The 21872-nt window shown below is 47.8% G+C and overlaps 1 protein-coding gene across 1 annotated transcript in view; it reads left to right on the top strand.

Moving 5' to 3' along the window:
* Nucleotides 1–21872, top strand: part of LOC102818903 (glutamate receptor ionotropic, kainate 3-like) — a 315716-nt gene that overhangs the window by 203977 nt on the left and 89867 nt on the right. Inside the window, exons 4-5 of the mRNA XM_006867616.1 lie at nucleotides 5268–5449; nucleotides 8891–8944. Of these exons, the coding sequence (XP_006867678.1) occupies nucleotides 5268–5449; nucleotides 8891–8944 (236 nt within the window). The remainder of the gene's footprint in view (nucleotides 1–5267; nucleotides 5450–8890; nucleotides 8945–21872) is intronic.

Genomic DNA, 21872 nt, shown 5'->3' with positions numbered 1-21872 from the left:
GGAGAAAGATGAGGCTTTCTACTCCCGTAAAGATTTACACCCTCGGAAACCCTGTACAGGGTCGCTATGGGTCGGAACCGACTCAATGGCACTTAACAACAACAACAACAACAACCTCAAGGTCGGCAGTTCGAAACTGCCAGCTCTTCTTCAGGAGAAAGATGAGGATTTCTGCTCCCGTAAAGATTTGCAGCCTCGGAAACCCTGTGCAGGGTCACTATGAGTCAGAATCAACTCCATAGTACTTAACAACAACTATATATATGTTAAATAAGGAGCTCTGGTAGCGTAGTGGTTATGAATCGGGCTGCGAACCTAAAGGTCAGCGGTTCGAAACTACCAGCCACTCCGCGGGAGAAAGATGAGGCTTTCTACTCCCGTAAGGATTTACATCCTCGGAAACCCTGTACAGGGTCGCTATGAGTCGGAACCGACTCGACGGCACTTAACAACAACAACATATGTTAAATTGTTTTTGTTAAGTGCCATCAAATTGGTTCCGACGCATAGCAATCCTGTGTAGGGTGTCTTAGGAGAAGCTGGTGAGCTTGAACCAGCGACTTTGCGGTTCAAACCCACTACTGTCGGAATCTACTCCACGGCACATAACAACAACAACAACAGCTGACTCATAGTGACCCTGTATAGGGTTTCTGGGGAGTAGCTGATGAGTTTGAACTATTGACTTTGACCTTGTGGTTTGCAGTCCATTGGTGATCCTACAGTTCTGCACCAAGTGTGTGTGTGTATATATATATATTTGTTGTTGTCAGGTGCCATCGAGTCGGAACCGACTCATATATATATGTATATGTGTATATGTGTATCTGTGTATACGTGTATATGTGTATATATGTATATATGTCTGCCTACTACTCTTGTTCTTTTAAGTGTCATCAAGTTGGTTCCAACTCATAGCGACCCTCTGTAGGGTTTCCAAGGAGTGGTTGGGTGGGTTTGAACTACCAGCCTTGCAATTAGCATCCAGTGCTTATCTTAATGCACCACACTACTTAGGCTCTGTCTAGTCGGAAGGGAATTGCCATTAATTGGCTCCAACCAATCATGAGTTATCTCTTATGCTTGGCACATTGCCACCCAAACAAAATCCCGGGTCTTTTAATAGGCTAGTAAAGCCCCTCACAGATAATTGTGGAGTCCAGGTGTGCAGCTGTAGCATCAGCACTGGATTTTGAATCACAAGGTCAGCACAAAGCCCACCAGCTGTTCCTTGGAAACCCTATGCAGGGTCGCTATGAGTCAGAACTGACTCAATGGCACTTAACAACAACAAAAATAACAAAGAGGGAGGGGAAGGGAATGGTGCATCTATTCTCTGTGGTGACACTGTTAAGTCCCATTGAGTCATTCTAAACTCATAGTGACCCTGTATTGAGGAGCGGCTGGTGAATTTTAACCACCGACCATATGGTTCAAACGGACCTTACAGTCCAGTGTTTATCCTACAGCGCCACACCAGGATTCCACAGTTATCTGTGAGGGGCTTCAAAAAGTTTGTTGAACAATTCCATACTTTAATTCCATTTTCCATGAACTTTTTGAAGTCCCTTCATATTTCTATAATGATTTCATGTAACAAGCCACACCAAAAATGCAGTGCCTTGAATCAGCAAGTATCTGTTTAACTTACAAATCTACAGGATTGGGAATTTAGGCTGAGCGTGGTAGGTTGCTGGCTGATTCAGACTGGCCTTGGCTGGGAGACATAGCTCACCTCTCTTCCACATACGTCTCTGATGATGGCAGAGGTGCAAACAATTAAGCTCAGTGCAAAACTGCAGGTCAGGTGTCTGTCTGTGTCTTGCCTGCTAACATTCCATTAGGAAAAACAAGTCATGTGTTTGAGCCCAGTGTCAAGGGGTAGAGCAGGTCACTTGGTCATCACTAGAAGGCACTGCGAAGTTACATGACAAAGGGTGTGGGGATGTTGTTGCTGATGTCAGAGTCCATGGAGTTGGCTCCACATGAAACACCGTCAGCTCCCACACCATCTTCATAATTCTTTGACATGCTTTGAGTCCATAGTCACTTCTGTTGTGTTATTGTTGTTAAGTGCCGTTGAGTCAGTTCTGACCCGTAGCAACCCTGTATAGGGTTTCTGAAGAGCAGCTGGTGAGCTTGAACTGCCGACCTTGCAGTTCACACAGCTTTGCAGTCTGGTGCATTAACCCACAGCGCCACACCAGGACTTCTGTTGTGCATTGCCTTCTAAACTAGGGGGTTCATCATCTGCACTTGTTGGACTGTTGTGAGCCATAAGATTTTCATTGGCTATGTTTTGGAAGTAGATCTCCAGGCCTTTCTTCCTAGTTTTACTTGGTCTGGAAGCCCTCTTGAAACCTGTCCATCATGTAAAATCTGAAACCTGCTGGTACTTGAAATACTGATGACAGAGCTTCCAGCATCATTGCAACACAAAAGCCACTACAGTACAACCAACAGATGGGTGGTGGGGTGTGGATACAAGAAGGGGTCAAGAATTGGGGTCATCATTGTAATCTACAATGGCTGGTGAGGAGGTAGGCAACAGTATTTACCCCCAGGGATTTGCCAGATCTCCACCTTTCTGACTGAATATGTGTAGAAAGACATGCTCATATTGAAGAGGAAAAGAAGGGTCTTAGAAACACCTCAGAGTAGGAGATAGATCCATAGCCTAGAAGCCAAAAGATTGGAGCTCTACATTCAACCCCATTGCTAGCATGTTGCAAAACCTTGAGAGAGACTTAGTATCTCTGGGCCTCAATGTCTTTATCTGTAACATTGGAATGAAAATCCTGTTCTACACGCCTTCTAGGACTGGGGAGATGGTTAAATGGGGTAATGAATGCAGAAGTGCTTTGTAAGTGAAAAGCATGCTTCCAACAACCGTGATTCACTGCAGATATTTTGAGAGAGATTGATTAGGGAAGCAGCCAGGAAGCACAGCTCATCTCAGGCAAACAAAGAGAGCCTCATCCTTTGGGGAGGTGTGTGGGGGGGGTGCCGAGATGAGCCTCTTGTCTCCTTTGGGGAAACATTGATGGGAATATGGTCTGACATTTGCTGCTGGAGAATGTGGGTCACTCTGTGTGACAGGGGGCAATGCACTTGGTTGACAAAGTCCTGATGGCTTCAGCTGTGGTGTCCAGCATCCTGGGTCCCCAAAGCCCACTTGTCTATCAATGCTGTGCATAAGTCTGAAAACTGAGCATATGTGAGCTAGGTGTGCACACGGGGTCTTGCAGGAGCAAAGTGTGAATGGGCACCACCATTCAACCAAACATTTTTGGAATTAGTTGTTGAAGTAGAGGGTGTGTTTGGAGGTGACTGTGGCCCTTTCCTTCTCTGTTAAGGTCAACCGATCTCCTCTTTCTTCTCCTCAGGTCAGGTTATTAGGAGACATTGGGTCCTCTTTTTGATCCAGACCACTCCAAAGCCCTCTCCTAGCACTTGAGCCTGGATGTGAGACCTTTTAGTGGGCTGGGAGTTCCTGGTGCTTACTGACAGGTTAGGGTTACAGGGATACATCTCAATCCCCTTGCAGAGCAGAGTGATGGACACTAGATTCCTTTCCAGATGTCTAGCCCTCCAGAATGAGAATGAGAAACTGAAGAGGCTCTGGCATATGTACTAGAGATTGTTTTGGAAATTGGACTTCTCTGTCAGCAGACTTCTGGAGTAGGCAGTGGAAATAAGGAGCACTATAAGGTTGACTGCAAACTTGAATGCAGTGTGAACCAGCTTAAGCAATAATAATAATAATAATAAAATACGGTGAGATATTTATTGACTGCCTTTACTGGAAAGTTTGTGATGTTAACTTCAAGTGCCATTTGATCCAGGAGCTCAAATGGGTAGTATGAGAACAAACTTTCTCTCTGTTCATTCTGACTCTGCCCTGTTGGAGTCCTTCTCATGCTCTGTACGATGAGTCCAGATAGCCATCCTTCCTAGTTGAGTTGAATAGAAAAGAGGTGGATTGTGCCAGTTGCTCTAGCATGATTTCGAAATGCCGCTCTGATAGGACCAACTTGTGTCACGTATCTGTCTCTGATCCTATACTTATGACAGTCTCAGGCCACACGCTTTGTTCCTGGACCTGAGAGTGGGGAAAGGTTGTTCCCCAAAGGCGAACTGGAGAGCTGTTGGTGGGAGGACAGGGCATGACTGGGTTGGCAGCACAATCAACTGAGCAGGCAGAAAGGGATGACCTACTGGGACCCTGGCCCTATGCTGGCTCAGCACCCACTTCTCCGGAGATGGGTATCTAGAGAGCAGCAGGCAGGCTTGCTCCAGGTTATGTGGAAAGGAGTCAGCAAGAATGGGCCTTGGAATGGAGACGGAAATGAACTTAATTAGACCTAAGCAAGCCATTTGTCTCTAGGAAGTGACATTCAGTTTTCCTGGAAGTCCCCAGATTAAGTGGTTTTGCAAAATGCCAAAGGATGGATTTTTTTTTCTTTATGGAGAGAAATAAACAGGAAGTCAATTCAATTTGGAAATCTTTGTCGAGTACCACTTAAGTGTGAGGCCCTGAGCTAGGAGCTGTGGGGACCAGTCCTTGACATCAGGATGCTCCTGAGATGAAACCAGAGTGCTGAAAGGGGGTGCAGCACCAGGCATGGGAGGAGGTGGGTTCTGGTCTGGACAGAGCAGTAGGAAATCCTTTAAGGAGTCAGTGGCTGCACTAAGCCTGGAGGGACGGGTAACGTTTGCCAAGGCAGCCTGCCCCTGGAGCTATGGGGTATAAGCACCACCTGGTCTTACCCAGTCTGTGGTTGGTACAATTGGACCTGGAACCAGCCATTGTGCCCTGACCCTGGTGGCAGGTTTTCTGGGGATGTGAAAGGAGATTATATCTCAGGTGCACCCTATTGTGGAAAGGGAAGAAGAGGATGTGATTTCCAGCCCTTTTCAGGGTTAGAGGGGAGGAAGTTGGAATGGTCAGTGGGAATGTGTTTGCTGCCTGGACCTACTTCTGAATCTCCAGATGTGTGTATGTGAGTCTGTGTGTGCATGCTTTTTATCTTTGAGATGCAAGCAAGTCCATATGGACATGTGTGGTCATGGAAATATGTGTGTATATGTGCACATGTATCTGGTCATGCATGTATGTGCACATATCTTTGCTAGAATGCCTGTACTCCTGTGGCTGTGACCATGCAGGCCCACTTACCTCCATCCATGTGTCTGCTGACCTGTGGCCACATGAGACTGTGTATCCAAGCGCACACACACGTGTCTTTTGTGTCCGGCGTTCTCAGGACTCATCCGGCTGCAGGAGCTCATCATGGCCCCATCAAGATACAACATCCGCCTGAAGATCCGCCAACTGCCCATCGACTCGGATGACTCTCGGCCCCTGCTCAAGGAGATGAAGCGAGGCCGGGAATTCCGCATCATCTTCGACTGCAGCCACACCATGGCAGCCCAGATCCTCAAGCAGGTGAGTGAGCCAGTGGGAGGGCAGCGTGGGATCTTTCTGCCCCCTCTTTCTTCTCCCCTTGCCCAGATAAGAGTAGTCTCTGCCAGGCTTGGCTCTGCTACCTCTGTCACTTTTCCTCTCTGAGCCTCAGTTTCATGCAGTGGTCTTTATACTCCAAGTTAGGGTGTGACTGGAATGTGGCCTGGCACAGTGAGGGTGCTGAGTAGATGCTAGTTTCCATTCCTTCTCTGAGCAGGTGGGAGGCAGGGCTGCCGAGAGGGGCCTGAAGTGGTGTAGGCACCGCCAGTTGGGGAAGCAGAGAGGCCTCAGGTCTGGAAACAGCCCCCCTAGTGCCTAGCTGCCTCTTCCAGTGACTAATTCCCTACAGCCCGCGGCACTTGGTGATGCTCTTGTATTACTAGAAGGTTTATTGAGGTTCCTCGCACCATCTGCTCAGCTTTGCCGTGTCTGTGGGGGAGGAGAACTGCTCTGAGTCCTAGATGGGCTTCCGTTCCCAGACAAAGCCACCGTGGCGTGCTGAGGACCAGAGCCAAGCTCTGCCAACCGCCTAAGAAATAAACAGCAAAATCGCCGGCAACCCCCTTGGAGGGTGTCGCAGCTGAAAGCAAAAACACTTGGATTTGAGGCACTGCTTTGTGTAAAACGCAATTATATTGTCTTAGAATGTGTCCCCAGTGATGGCAGAAGGCAGAGTGGAAGACTTGGACACTGGAACCCAGCGAGGACCAGGTGACAAGTCAGGGCTGTGAGGATGCAAGGGGAGAGGTGCTGAGCACGGGCCAAGGGCATTTACAAAGCCTTGAGGGGCTAGAGTTGCATCCTGTAGTTGGTACCCAGGATGAGTGGCAACCTCTGTCCTCTCCCAAAGGAAGACTTACACCAAGCTCCTTTGTTGTCAGCTCCCAACTCATGGCGACCCCACACACGCACTGTCTTGCACCATCCCTCTGATGGGTTGCAGAGTGGGCCAGTACGATCCATAGGGTTCTCATGGACTAATTATAAGAAGTAGATTGCCAGGCGTTTCTTCCTATTCCATCTGCGTCTTGAAGCGCCGCTGAAGCATCCAAGCCTCCACTGACAGTTGGCTGCTCATGAGGTGTATGAGGCAAGAATCAAAGCCAGGTCTCCTACCTGGAAAAAGGGAGCTCTGGTAGCACAGTGGTTATGAATTGGGCTGTGAACCGCAAGGTCAGCAGTTCGAAACTACCAGCTGCTCCATGGGAGAAAGATGAGGCGTTCTGTTCCCGTAAAGATTAACAGCCTTGGAAACCCTGTTCAGGGTCCCTATGAGTCAGAACCGACTCCACGGCACACAACAACAACAAGAAGTACTCAACCACCAGTGCCTTCGTGTAGAAGCTCACACTCCTGGTCTGTCTCTGTGTGTTGTGCACACAGAGTGATCCATAGTGAGGCGCCTGCCCTCTTTCCAAGGGCTGGATCATCCCTGCCTCCTAGTTATTCATGGTGAGGATACCATGAGAGAAGCAGGTAAAGAGCTTACCTGGGGTCCTGGGGTCATCTATGATGAAGTTGTTGTTGTTGTTGTTGTCAGGTGCTATCGAGTCGGAACTGACTCATAGCGACCCCATACACAGCAGAACGAAACAATGTCCGATCCTGGGCCAACCTCACTACCGCTGCCACACTTGAGTCCATCAATGATGCCACCTGGCCAATCCATCTCTGACCCTCCACCTTACCCAGCATGACATCCTTCTCCAGCGACTGTTTCCTCCTGACAATATGTCCAAAGTATGAGAGATGAAGCTTAGCCATCCTGGCCTCCGAGGAGCACTCTGGCTACACTTCTTCCAAAACAGATCTATTGGTTCTTTTGGCAGTCCATGGCACTTTTAGTATTCTCCTCCAACACCACAACTCAAAGGCGTCAATTCTTCTACGATCTTCCTTATTCACTGTCCAGCTTTCACATCCATATGAGGCTATTGAAAACACCATGGCCTGGTCAGGCGCACCTTAGTCCTCAAGCTGACATCTCTGCTCTTCAACACTTTAAAAAGTTCCTGTGCAGCAGATTTGCCCAGTGCAATACGTCGTCTGATCTCTTGACTGCTACTTCCGCGAGTGTTGATAGTTGATCCAGAAGAATGAAGTCCTTGACAACTTCAATCTCTTCTCCATTGATAAGAAGCTTGTTTATTGGTCCAGTGGTGAAGTACTCCTGAGAAACTCCCTAACCCTCACTCTGCCGGCTAGCTTTGGCATCTGGGCATGTGTGTGTCCAGTGAAATAACAGTGACAGTCAAGAATTTGATTTATTGAGGAGTAACTCCATGCCAGCTACTGTGCTAAGCCTGGGAGGCAGGGATTCTCATACACAGTTCACACAAGAGGAAACTGAGGCTCAAGAGGAAAGTAACAGGCCCATGGTCACCTAACTACTTGGCTGATGAAGTCAGGATTTACCCCCAGGGCTGTCTGATTTGAAAACCTATGGAATTTTAAAAAAGGAAAAAGATTCTGTGGTCCATTAACACGGCACTACGTGAGGTGAAGTATGCCCACTTACTGCAGGCTTTCCCCACGTCTTCAATGTGCTGCCTGGTGTCCTGAATCTTCAGGTGGGAGTGGGAGGACATGCAGGGTTTTTAAAGAACACATGTCATTTCCCCCAGACCACTTTGTGGACCTAAAATTGTGAGGGGCTCTGTAGAAAACACATTATAGTCATTATTGTGATAGACTATAGGCTTCTAATAAAATACATGAAATCTGTGTAACCTAGACTTCACCATCATTTACAAGAATCATTCCACAGAAGTCATGTGTTCAGCCAGGTTCTGGGAAGCCAGGATGTGTCTGTTCTTGTGGAAAAGGCTCAGACTGAAGACAGACACCCCTGTTGGGCTGCCTTGGGGGTGATAGTGCTCCCCATATACTACTCTCCAGAGGCAGAATGGCGAACCCAGCTGGGTCGAGTGCAGGGTGCTTGAGAAGGCAGCTCCAACTGAGTCTGTGGCAAGGTCTCTCAAATGTGGCCAGTCCAGAGTTGCTTGTGAAAAAGACAGACATCTGCCACCAGCAACTCAAAAGATGACGCAGAAAGCTTGGTGAGAAGTGTGCTAATGTTAAGAAAAGAAGACAATTTGGAAAAAGAGGGCGAGAATGGTTGTCTATCTTAAAGAAAGCAAGGGAGAGAGACAGTAGAATGAATAGGGTGGTGAGAATCTCAGTATTAAATAAAGAAGCGCAAGGGTTGGGGGTATGGAAGACAGACATCGGAGCCCCACCTGGTCTCCCTGCATGGAAATCTTGACAACCATTGTCACTGTTCAGAGGTGGCCCCAAAGAGCAGCCCAGTCCAAGTGGCCAGCCCTTCTCCTCAACTCAACACTATCCCTGTCCCACCCCCATTCCCTGGGATGGGGCCTTCAGGTACCCCTTGCAGGCTGCTAACATTCTGCTTTCTCCCAGGCCATGGCCATGGGCATGATGACAGAATACTACCACTTCATCTTCACCACTCTGGTAATGTACCCATGGGTCCTGGCGTGGGAGGGGAAGGGCAGTGGTCAGGTTGGGGCTTCCTCTGAGCAAGAAGGTGGGAGCAGTTGCAGCCAGCAGTGAATCCCGCTGGATTTACCTCCTTAAACTGTAGGTGTGGCTCCAGGCAAAGGCACACAGATGTCTTAGTGGCTGGCCTGCCCGCTTCTGAGAAGCCACCTTGTGGTGTGATAAAGAGCTAGACTCTGGAGCTAGTGTGAACACTGGCTGTGTGACCTTGAGCAGGTCCTTTAAACTTCCTGCTGCTGTTTCTTCATCTGTAAAATGGGAATGACAATGGCTCCTATGATTGTTGTGAGGACCAGGTGCTGAGAACAGTACCTGGTGCGTGCTAAGAGCTATGGATTGTTCTCAGTTATTATGGTCACCTTCGGCTCCTAGCCCACGCTTCTCCACTCATGTCTCAGGCCTCATGTAACCACAAGAATTGCCAACATCCACACTGAAGTCTGCCCACTCACTGTCAGTCAGGCTACCCCACCTGCAGGCTCCAGACAGGTCCTGTCCAAACTCCGAGAACATTTAGGCCCATTTAAATCCATTAGGATCGTTAGCTGTGGCCTGAGATCAGCAGAATAAATAAATCCCTGTGCCAATGGGCAGCCAGCACCCAGCCACCCTTCCATGGAGCCAGGCACCCTTGGTCCTTGCTTGGGCTGAGTGGGCTGTTCCATCCATCCCAGGTCTGGGGTGACGTGTGGTATCGCTAACCATCTTTTGCTTGTAGATAAGCTTCCAGCAAAGTCTGTGTCAGCCCTGATGCAGCTCAGGTACTTTGGTTCATCTAGCACCCCCTTTACTACTCCTTATTGGGCACCAGAACCTGTGCTAAGTGTCTCGAGATGACTAGGCCTCTCAGGTCCTGACCTCCAGAAGCACCTATCCTGTCTAGTTGCATCCCTCTATCTAGCTCTAGTAGGCTTGTGCCATCTCAGGCCTGGATGGATGGCCACGGGGCATGGCAGAAAGAGATGCTGTTTGGAAGGTGAGAAGTTGGAGGCAGGCTTTATAGAAAAGCAGATGCTTGAACTGGGCCTTGAAGGATCAGTAGGAGTTCACCAAGGAGAGTAACTGGAAGGGTGTTGCACACAGAGGAATCACATAAGCAAAGGCAGGTTTGCTCTACAGTAATATCCTGGAGCTGACTCCAACTTGCAAGAGCTGATTGTGTTTTTATCTTCTCCCAAGTTCATCACATTGGTAGGTGGAGATGATGGGAGTATTTATACCACCAAAGTCAGCAAATGCTACAAACCAGCTAGCTGTTAAAGATTTACCAGGACAATGTTGCTTGTTCTCCCTCTGCACACCCCTCCTGGACCCACCTGATGCAGAACTCAGCCTTGGGGGCCTGCTAGGTGCCATGTTGGTAGAAAAGGGAATTCTGGAGGCTGCAGACACAGACCAGACACCTTCTTCCCCAAGTCCCTTCTGACTTTCTGCTTACCCAAGCTGGTCTCTCCCTGCCGTGCACCCTCCTAGAAAGCCCCTAGAGACTGTGCTGTGAGGCTGCCAAGTCCCTGACACCCCACCTCTGTTCAGAGCAGGGAGAGAAGCAGAGGAGTAAGGTTGGGAGTGGTGGAGGCTCACATCCAGGGCCCAAGGACCTTTGACAGGGCAGCCTCTCCAGCTCATCCTGGACTCCTGGGGTGCTGAGACCCAAACCAGCCCTGTGTCAGCAGCTTCTCAGCATTCTTCTCAGCCATCTATCCCCCTGGCTCGCCTTCCTGAGTCCTCACCACTCTGGGTTGCTGTGACAAAACCCTGGAATCCGTGCAGGGAGGAGACAAGGGAGGGACGAGGGGGCTCTGAAGGAGCAGGCACTATCCAGGACTGCTGTAGGTAAGCCTGAGACAGCCTGTCCATGCTGACCATGCTGTCTACTCCTGCACACTGCCTTCCAGCACAGTGCAGCGAGAGCAGACAGATGGGGAGAGGAGGCCCTGCTCCACCTCTGAGGCTTGCACACGGGCTTCATGTGCCTCTTCTGTCAAATAGGAATAAGTTTGTGAAAGAATAAGAAGGTGAAACTTTGGGACTTCAGACTCCTCCTTTGTCCTCCTTTGGTTGTAAGGAGTAGAATTCGCTCAAATTACCTTAAGTCACGGAGGGTGGGAGGTGACTGTAGATCATAGGTGACTCTGAACATTGTGGCATTGTGATCCTGACCCTCTGGCTGAGATTCAGCCAGGCCTGCTCCCGTCCCCTTCTCTGCCCACTGTCCCCCACTCCCACCGGAGCCCAGTCGACCTTGCATGTTTGCCTCTGACATCACCTATCACCTTTTTCTCTGACTGCCACCATCTCCCCAGGTCTGGGTGCTAACTAACAAACACCAGCCACGGCTTTCCAACAAGGGCACCACAGGCATTTGGAGCAGGAAATTCGTTATTCCAGAATGTCCTGTCTACCACGGGATGTTTAATGTGCCTGCTCCCCACTGGTTAATTTACAATCTTAGTGACAAGTAAAGGTCACCGTATATTTCCAAATGTGGGTTGCACCCCTGGCACAGGTGACCACTCGTTGGCCAAATCAGGTGAAGTCTGGCATGGGGGAAAGAGGAGAATGGGCCTCATAGAATGCAAGACATGGCCATTGAGCAGCAGGGCAATGGAGGAGGACCTTTAGAAGTGGGCATGGTCAGGGCAGGAATCAAATCCAATGCCCCTGAGGCTGCCACTCTGAATATTGTCTTCTGGTTCACTCTGTTTAGGCAGGAAGACTGTGACTCAGCCCTCTCTGGGCCTTGCTACCAGTCTTAGCTCTAAATATTCAGTTAAAAACTTCTCCAGCTGGCTCAGACCCTTATTCCAAACAAAGCCAGAGGGTGTCCTCTCAGGAGGCTGAGGAAACAGGCAGACCTGAAGCTTTGGATCCTTCAGCCTGGTCTGATCATCCAGAGCAACAGAGTCTAAGAAAAGGACCATCCCATGACCACTGATGCCCACAGGGATCCTAGCACCCTGAAGTGCTCTAGCCCCAGGCAACATCCATTTCAGACTTTTCCCCATTTCCTTAATTCAATCATTCATTCATTCACTTATCCAGCAACTATATATGAATGCTCTCCAAGGTGCCAGATACTGAGGTAGGCACTTGGTGGGAGGGCGTGTACAGAGATGGGTCCAATGTAAAGCTAACAAGTTAATAGTAAACTTCCTTCTTGCATCTAAAGACCAAGGTCAGTACCCAATTCAGTTCTCTGTCTCCAATGCCCAAGTCGTGCCTGGCACACGGTAGATGTTCAGTTCATGCTTGAATGAATGGACGCAAGAATGAATGGCCGGTAAAATTATCAACATCTCCATCAGAGCAGCAGTGAAGAAGTCCATGGACTCTGGCACCAGTCCACCTGGGTTAGAACTGAAATTTTTTCCACTTCTCTGATGTCTTCATTTCTTAGTGCTGCTGTAGCAAAAGTAAAACAGAAATTTATCTCACAATTTAATAGTCTAGCATGTCATCTCCAGGGAAAGGCCCTCTCTGCCCGCTCTGGGATAAAACCCTTGTGTCAGTTTCTTTAGTATCCGTCCCATCATTCCTTGAGATCTCTGTGTAGTAGCATCTTCCCATGTTTGTCCTTGCTGGTCTCTCCCCTCTGCTCTTTGCATATCTCAATAGCCTTTGGCCTTGTAGGTAAGCACTGGGCTGCAAGGTCACTGGTTAAACCCACCAGACACTCCTCAGAAACCCTGTGCAGGGTCACTAAGAGTCAGAACTGATTCCACCACAACACTTAACAACAACAACAGGAGTCGTTGACTTAACACACCTTACACTGATAATTGGCTCATTAACATAACAAAGAACCCTCTCTTCCCAAATGGGCTTCATCTATAGATATAGGGGTTAGGATTTATAACACATTTTGGGGGGTGTGGGGGGGCGGTTGTGTATGTGTCACAATTCAACCCACAACACTTGGGCTTGGGCAAGTTACTTAACTTCTCTGTACCTTATTCCCCATCTATCTGTTGGTGTTAGATGTTGTCGAGTCGGTACCGACTCAGAGTGACCCCATGAACTCTGCCTGGTTCTGCATCAACCTCACAGTCGCTACTACACTTGAGGTCATTGCTGTTGCCACTATGTCAATCCGTCTCATCGGGGATCTTGTTTTTCACTGATCCTCCACTCTTCCAAGCATGATGTCTCCAGGGACTGTCCCTCCTGATAATATATCTGAAGTATGAGAGACGAAATCTGGCCATCCTGGCTTCTAAGAAGCATTCTGGCTATTCTTCTTCCAACACAGATTGGTTTGTTCTTTGGGCAGTCCATGGTACTTTTAATATTCTCCCCCAACACCATAACTCAAATGCATCAATTCTTCTATGGTCTTCTCTATTCACTGTCCAACTTTCATATGCATATGTTGTTGTTGGATCAGGCACACCTTAGTTCTCAAACTGACATCTTTGCTCTTGAACACTTTAAAAAGTTCTTGTGCAGTACATTTGCTTAATGCAATACATCGTTACTGCTGCTTCCATGAGTGTTGATGGTTGATCTGAGCAAAATGAAGTCTTTGACAACTTCAATCTGTTTTCCTTTATCTTGATGTTATCTAATGCCCCAGTGGTGAGGATTTTTGTTTTCTTTACATTGAGGTCAACACACATAGAAGGCTGTGGTCTTTGATTTTTGTCAGTAAATATTTTAAGTCCTTGTAAATTCCCATCTATAAAGTGGTAATAATAATAGCATTGCCTCACGGGATGCTTATTATGAGGATTAGACGCACTGATGTTGGCAAAGTATTCAGAGCAGTTCTTGGTTCTCAGCGAGTCCGATGTAAGTATTAAGTAAACAAACTAAAGAGCTCTTGTTTGTTTCCTTTGTGCCTGGTATACCCCATCTCATTCAGAATTCAGAGCTCTCCAGGGCAGTATGGCTCCCCCAGTTTTACATAGCAGTGGAAACTGAGGATTTGAGAAATCGCCCAGCAAGAAGGAGGCAAAGCGAGGATTTTTTGCCAGCTGGGAACTGCCCAGTTTCAAAGCTATTTCCTTTGGCCTGTCGTGCTGAGAACCTGCATAAAGTATTCTCTAGCCTGACTGGCTAACTCAGTCTCTGCCAGGCTGAGATGGTTCGGGTATGATGATGGACACCAATGGGGGAAACAGAGTCTTCACAAATCCCAGCAATGCACACTTCACAGATCCACAAGCCCTCTAACTCTGCAGGTGCTGCTTTTCCTCTTTATCCTTTCGAGATCACTGGACCAGAGTGTTCACTTCCCATTATCACATGGGGAAATTTGAGATCAGAGAGGTTGCATGACTTGCTCAAAGTTACACAGCAAATCAATAGAAGAATCCTGGGTTCCTAACTCCTGGTCTCTCGTATGGCTGTTCCAGCTCACTGTCCTTCCTCCCTCTCTGAAGACCAGGAAGAGTGGATCCTTCCAGAGAATACCAACAGTTCTGCAGCAGTGTGTGTGTGTGTGTGTGTGTGTGTGTGTGTGTGATGTGCCAGCAGCCCTTCATGTGTCAGGGCACCAGCCTGTCTTCATAGATTCTCTGGCTCCCAGTTCCATGACCCTCCTTCCAGCCCTATTGGCTTAGGACTCTACCCTTGGGGAACTGTCTCTTTCTGCCTTTTTGTGCCCATTGGGCACATGTGGCTGCATGTGTCTAGAAGGACAGTGGCATTTGGCATTTGGCATTTATCGCCTTCCCTTTAGAAAACCTACGTCACTAATTCTTCCTCTCTAAAACATCTCCAAACTTGCTTCTCCCACGCAGAAGACATTTTAATTACCCCAGCTGCCATTATCTGTTCCAGCCAGCTTTGAGCCATTTCCAGATAACCCCACGTTAATCAGCCCCAGCTGAGCCCCTGGTACATGTCATGTGTAGGTAAAAGCCTGGAGGTGAAAAAAGAATTATAATAAATTAATAGATAAGCAATCACAATTAATGCCACTTCCCGGCAATAACAGTTATATCATGGGAAAGATATTTTCATCTGTCATTCCTTAAGGCGATGTTTTCTGAGCTTCAGCTTCTACCCAGTCAGACCCATGGGGTGCTAATGAATTAGTCTATTATGTTATGCTGAATGTTTCTAAAAGGTCCCTCGTTGATACTGAATTCAGTGTGTCAACATTTGGCATGGAGAACTGCAACTTTTTGCCAAGCATCAAGGTTGTGCACAGTTCACAGTGTATAGCACTTGGGGTCTTAACCCAGGGCAGTTTGGACAAAAAATCAAAGCTGGACAAAGAGACTTTTCACCAGTTTCCTGTTCTCACTGCCCTTGTGTCACCAGGATGGGGGCGCTCAGTGACCCAAGCCCTGTAACATATGACAGCTAATCTCACGCTCTGGGGTGACAGGGAGGGAAGGTGACCCTCAGCAGTGACATCATTCTCCCACTTAGATTGTGATTGGCTACAGCCACTGTGTCAATCCTAAAAGGCCAAATGCCATATCTGAAGACTAGAAGGGCAGGTGTCCTCAGCACCCTGTCCCCCACAAGAGTCAAATTGGCCTCTGGTCCCAGAGGAGGGGTAAGCTGGGTCACTGAGCTTTTTGGCATCTTTCAAGTCTTAGATATTAAGTCAACAGGTAGTTGAGGTCAGGAGGGTGCCCTCTGGAGACAGAGCTCAACATCTCATTCAAGGCCCTAGCAGTTCAACTCTGGCCCCACACTTGCATATTGATTGTGATTGTTATTAGGTATCATAGAGTTGGTTCTGACTCACTGGGACCCTATGTACAACAGAATGAAACACTGCCTGGTCCTTTGTCATCCTCACAATTGCTGTGATGTTTGAGCCCATTGTTGCTGTCACTGTGTTAATCCATCTCATTGGGGACCTTTCTCTGTTTCACTGACCCTCCTCTGTATCAAGCATGATGTCTTTCTCCAGGGACTGGTCTCAACTGACAACACGTGCAAAGTACAAGAGACAAAAGTTTTGCCATCCCCACTTCTAAGGAGCATTCTGGCTGTACTTCTTGCATATACTCTGCCAGACAGAGATCCTTTAGCTCCCTGCATCCACCCTCTTCACGGGCATTTTGGGGGAGACCTCTTGGTTCTGACTTGGTACCCTTGCAGGTTTCATCCTCCATCTAAGGCAGTTTTCCAAACCACACCTAACTTCCAGTCTCATATAGAGAGGGCAGGAAGTGCAACACCAGACACTTCCTGGTGATGTCTCGGTGTCCCAGGGTGCTGCTTGGTGAGCCGACCTCTCACATGCTCTGGGTGACAGGAGCATTTGGCCTAGGGACTAAAGGACACAGAGAGTTGTCATCCAGACCAGAGCAGAAGCACTGTCATTGGTCCACCCTGTGAGACCAGTAGTCAGGGGAGGCTTCCTGGGAGAGGTGACACTTGAGCTGAATCTCAGAGACTAGCCCAGTCCTGAGGGGTTGAGAAGTCTGGCCAAACATGCAGAGAGTCCCAGAGTCCAGGGACGAGAAACTGCATGATGGATCCGGGAGGCAAGAAAGGAGCCTAAAGGAATTGGGGGTTCTTGGAGCAAAAAATGGGAGGCAATGTGAAGGAGAGTGAGATGGGGTCCTTTGTCAACTAGACTGAGGCCTTTGTTCCTTATTCCAGGAAGGCACTAAGGAGTCATTGAAATCTTTTGTACCAGGAAATGATGGGGCTGGAATTATACTTCAGAAAGATCCCTGCGATTCCTGTGTGGAGCGTGATTACAGTGTCTACCTACTGGGCACACAGAGTGTCAATGGTCAAGGCTGTGAGTGGGAGGGTATGCACCAGCAGAAGGGAGAGGGAAGGCTCTGGAGCTGTGTGCAACTCCATCCCTCCCCAGCTGGGTAACCTGGAGCAATAGACCTAACTTCTCTGTTTCCTTCTCTGTAAAATGGGGTGGTAATAATACCTTCCATGTAAATTCATAGTGTGAATTATCTAAGTTCATACATGTGAGTAGGAGACATTTAGAAGAGTACCTGCTTTCCTGAGGTTTCTCCTGAGGCTCAGTAAATGTTCACTCATTACCATTGTTTTTATATTGCCAAGAAGGGTAGGGCAGAGGGATGCAGTCTGTGCATGGCCCCCAAGTAAACCAATAATGTCCTCGAGGCGTTAGCCAATAGTGGTCACATCAATTGGCCCAGGAAATAAACTGTAAGTATTTAGCAAGCTCATAGATTTTAATATGTGCTAAGTAGTGTAGGGGCTATGAATCAGGCTGCTAATCTCATGGTCAACAGTTCAACACTACCAGCTTTCCACAGGAGGAAGATGAGGCTATCTGCTCTTTAAAGATTTACAGCCTCGGAAACTCTATGCAGGGTCACTATGAGTCAGAAGCGATTGCACGGCACATAACAACAACAACAAGTGCATCTATTATGGACTTTTGGTGTGGCACTGTAGGATAAGCACTGGACTGCTAACCGTAAGGTTTGATTCAAACCCAGCAGCTGCTCCTTGGAAACCCTATACAGGTTGCTATGAGTTGGAACCAATTCAACGACACTTACCAAAACAACAACAAAGTGCACCTACTAATCCATTTCTTCATGACAGCCTGTTGTCATCATACCCATTTTGCAGATGAGAAGACTGAGGTAGGAAGAGTCGGTGAGCCTTGAACTCATATAGTCTTTGCTGTTAGCCACTGTGTCTCACAGTAACTCAGTGAGCTGTTATTGAGTGGGGAGCTATGGGATGAGGCACCTCCTTTGAGTGCCTGTCCTCTTCTATGTCCTTGTCTGATTCTATAGATATTCAGGTCTATGCCCAGTTCCCTGTGTTTCATTTTCCAGTCAAGAGTAATGGCTTAGATGAGTAGCTTATCAAAACACAGATTACTCAGCCTCACTCCAGACTCTGAATCAGAATATCTAGCTCCAAAGATAATTCTGATGCTTATCTTGTGTTTGACAACTACTGGAACAGAAAGCACAAGGACTTTTGAATAAAAGAAACAGTAGTGGGCTAGTAAATGTCTAACGAGCTTTAACAATCATCTCTTGGAAGGAGAAAAAAAAACCCCAACAAACCCTGGGTTGTAGATTTTGCCACTTTCCCTGGTGTAAATATTCCCGGCAATATCAAACTACAAAGTCACTGAGCAGTGGGAGAGATGCTGACAGTGGCTGATACAAGCCAGCTAGAGGCAGGTCCAGCACACCGTTGAAGCAGACCTGAGTACAGTCCAGCCTGGACGACTGCCTAAGCCACCTCACTCCTTGACCCTGTTTCCTCCTCTGTAAAATGACAATACTGTTATATGCCCACTGTCTAGGGGCTGTGAAGGTTAATATACTCCAAGTGCAGAGCTGAGCACGGCATCTACCTCTAATCCCCATGGCATAGACACCCTCTACACCACTTAGGGGCCCTGGTGGTACATTGGTTAAAGTGTTGGCATTCTAACTGGAAGTCTGGTGGTTCCAAACCACCAGCAGCGTTACAGGAAAAAGATGTGACAATCTGTGTCCCTAAGGATTTACAACCTTGGAAACCCTATTGTTGTTAAGTGCCATTGAATCTGTTCCGACTCATAGCGACCTTTTATAGGGTTTCTGAGGAGTGGCTGGTGAGCGAGCTTGGACCGCCAACTTTGCAGTTCAACCTGACCTTGCAGTCCAGCGCATTAACCCTCAGTGCCACATCAGGACTCTATGGGGCAGTCCTTACAGGATCACTATGAGTCTGAATCGACTTGATAACAATGAGTTTGATCTTAGGGCTTTCTTTAGTCTACTAATGGGGCCTCCACATCTGATGAAGACCCTGATTGCTGCTTGTACCCAGCCCCTTGATGGTCCCAAATCCTTAGACTTGGGACCGCTTTTGGTTGGGCACGGTTGGGACTAAATTTTCTTGGCCAGGCTCAAGTGTTCTCCAAGCTTCTCCCTTACTCCCCAAACTTTCAAAAAGGACACCAACAAATTGCAGTCCAGAAGCAGGCCATGGTGGCATATAGAAGGGATAAGCGGAGGTAGGCATCGATTGGGAAACATCTAAGAATACAGAGGAGGGAAAGAAATGCTCTGCGGGGCCCAGGTTTAATCACTCACCAGCTTTCCATGATGCATTTGAGTTATAATGTTGAAGAAGACTATTTAAGATACCAGAAGAACAAACAAATCTGTTGGAAGAAGTGCAACCAGAATGCTCCTTTGAAGCCAAGATGGTCAGACTTCATCTCGCATCCTTCAGACATATTATCAGGGAAGAGTCCCTGGAGAAGGACATCATGCTGGGTTAAGTGGAAGGTCAGCAAAAAAGAGGAAGACCTCCCAATGAGATGAAGTGATACAGTGGTTGCAGCAACGGGCTCAAGTGTAGCAGCAACTGTGAGGATAGTGCAGGACCAGGTGATGCGTCACTCTGTTGTACATGGGATCACGATGGGTCAGAACTGACTCGACAGCATCTAACAACAATAACAAACTTTCCATGGGTTATCATCCATGTATTAAGCCCTGCCTTGGCGTTGGATGTTACTTCTGATGGCCGCAGCTATGGAGACAAGTCCAATGTTTCCTCAGCCACTCTCCCTCCCAGCACGGAATGGGACGACTCGAAGCAAGGGGCCCAGGAGAGGGTGGGGTGGGGACCAGGGTGGACGACAGCTTGGTGAAGGAGAAAGGATCAAAGAAAAGGCACTCGATGACTCAGTTCCTCCATTAGATGGTCAGAGTATAATTTTCAAGAAGTCAACACCATAGCTCTCATGCAAATATAGAATGGCCACATGTCAAAGATTTATTCAACTCATTAAAGAGGGAACCAGCAAAGCTGATTAAAAGAGCGCTTAAGGAACTGAATGTTCATAGGAATTTGGGGAGGAGGGAGAAACACACAACGGAATAAGATTGTTATGTTAGATACAAAAGGAAATATCAGAGCAATAAAACTACACTTTTAGGATAATTTTTCCTACTGGACAGAAACCTGCGCGTTAACTCAAAATCCTGGCCTTCAGCCAGTAGCTGACAGTGAAGTCCAGCCTAGGTCCACTCTCCCAGAAAATGACACTAATCCTAGGGCACGCTTGTTAATCAATGTTTCAATCCAACATTGAATGGATATATTGCGCTCCCATTGCCTGATTTACAAAGTTTTGAGGTAATTTTGCTTAATAGGACAGAGCTCGGGTTTGCTTTTATTACCATGACGCTGTAGGATCAACACTGAACTTTGAACCACACGTTCAGCAGTTCAAATCCGCCAACTGCTCCTTATACAGTGTTGCTATGAGTCAGAACCGACTCGATGGCACTTAACAATAACAACAACACCTCCTCTGTGTTGACTTTGTATGATAAACAGTGGGTTGCAATCCATAAGATTGGTGGCTCAAGCTCATTAGAGAAAGATGAGGCTTTCTGCTCCCACAAAGATTTACCACCTCAGAAACCCTATACAGGGTCACTATGAGTCAGCTAAACTTCATTTCTCATACTTCGGACATATTGTCAGGGGGGGGAATCAATAGCTGGAAAAGGAGATCATGTTTGGTAAGGTGGACGGTCAGAGAAAAAGAGGAAGACCCCAGTGAGATGGGTTGGCAAAGTGGCAACGTCATTGGGCTCAAGTGTGGCAACAGTTGTGAGGTTGGCCCAGGACCAGGCAGTGTTTCGTTTTGCTGTGCATAAGGTCACTATGAGTCGGTATCAACTCGATGACACCTAAAACCAATAACAACAACATGAGTCGGAACTGATGGTATTTAACAACAACCTCTTCTGCCATCTCTTCTTAGCTTGAGATCTGGCTTTGTTGCCCCTCTGTGCCCCCATCCCTTGCTCCTATTTGCCCCTTCCCTCACTAGCTCACCTCACCCCAGAGTTAGATCTGCAGAGAGAGGATGGAGTGGGCTGCCCCAGTGCCCCAGGCTGGGGGACCCACATAGACAAACAGGCCTACCACGGGATCAGCAGTTGTTAGTGAGCCAGAGGTGAGGCAGCCCTGTGTGGAGAGGGAGAGAAGGGCAGTAGTATCCTTGAGCCTGAGGCAGAAAAGACTATTCCAAGGTTTCTTCAAGGGATAGAATGAAGCCACTGGATGGTGCTAATGGTTAACACGCTCAACTGCTGAAGGTTTCAGTCTACCCAGAGGCGTCTCAGAAGAAGGACCTGGTGAACTGTTTCTCAAATACCAGCCACTGAAAACGCTGCAGAGCACAGTTCCACTTTGACACACACAGGAGCTCCGTGAGTTGAAATGGACTCAATAGCAACTGATTTGGGGGGTCAGGGAGAAAATATTCCTTTCTGCCTCCCTCTGGCTGCCCCTGCCCCAGCCCCCTTGTCTTCCCCATGTGGCCCTTCCTTATCAGAAGAAATGAGCCTTACCAAGCTTCTTGAATACGCTGTTGTTATTAAGTGCCAACGAGTTGATTCCAACTCATAGTGACCCGGTATAGGGCTTCTGAGGAGCAACTGGTGGGTTTGAACCTCCCACCGGTGGTTAGCAGTCCACTGTTTATTCTGCAGCACCACATCAGAACTCCAAGATGTTCTAGGCTAAGCATTTTTTATTTTTAATGTTTTGTGAATTATGTGATAATTTACATGGGAGAACATCAGTTTGACATTCATCCTATTGTATATCATTTCATTGCCATGGTTACAATCCCCTCCATGCATCATCAACCAACCAAAGGGTATACACTACAAGCCTGCCCCGCGGTCATCAGCACACAGTCCCTCTCCCTCTCTGGGTCTAAAGTCCCTAGCTGCTCCATCTCTCCACGTCATCGTCTCAGCCTCCATCTCAGGGATCACTGCTTCTCTGGGTAGGATCCCGCTCTCCGCTTTTCTCCATTGATGGTCCCAGGGACCTCCACTCCTAGACTGAAAAGTTAATCATTCTCCTCCTTGCTATAAAATGTCTACCTTTACATTTCCAACCTTCACAATCAGTCCTGACAACATTTATTCAC

Source organism: Chrysochloris asiatica, unplaced genomic scaffold, assembly GCF_000296735.1.
Source record: "Chrysochloris asiatica unplaced genomic scaffold, ChrAsi1.0 scaffold00106, whole genome shotgun sequence".
NCBI classification, from domain to species: domain Eukaryota; kingdom Metazoa; phylum Chordata; class Mammalia; order Afrosoricida; family Chrysochloridae; genus Chrysochloris; species Chrysochloris asiatica.
Note: the sequence above shows the minus strand (reverse complement) of the source record. Positions and strands in the feature narration are given on the sequence as shown.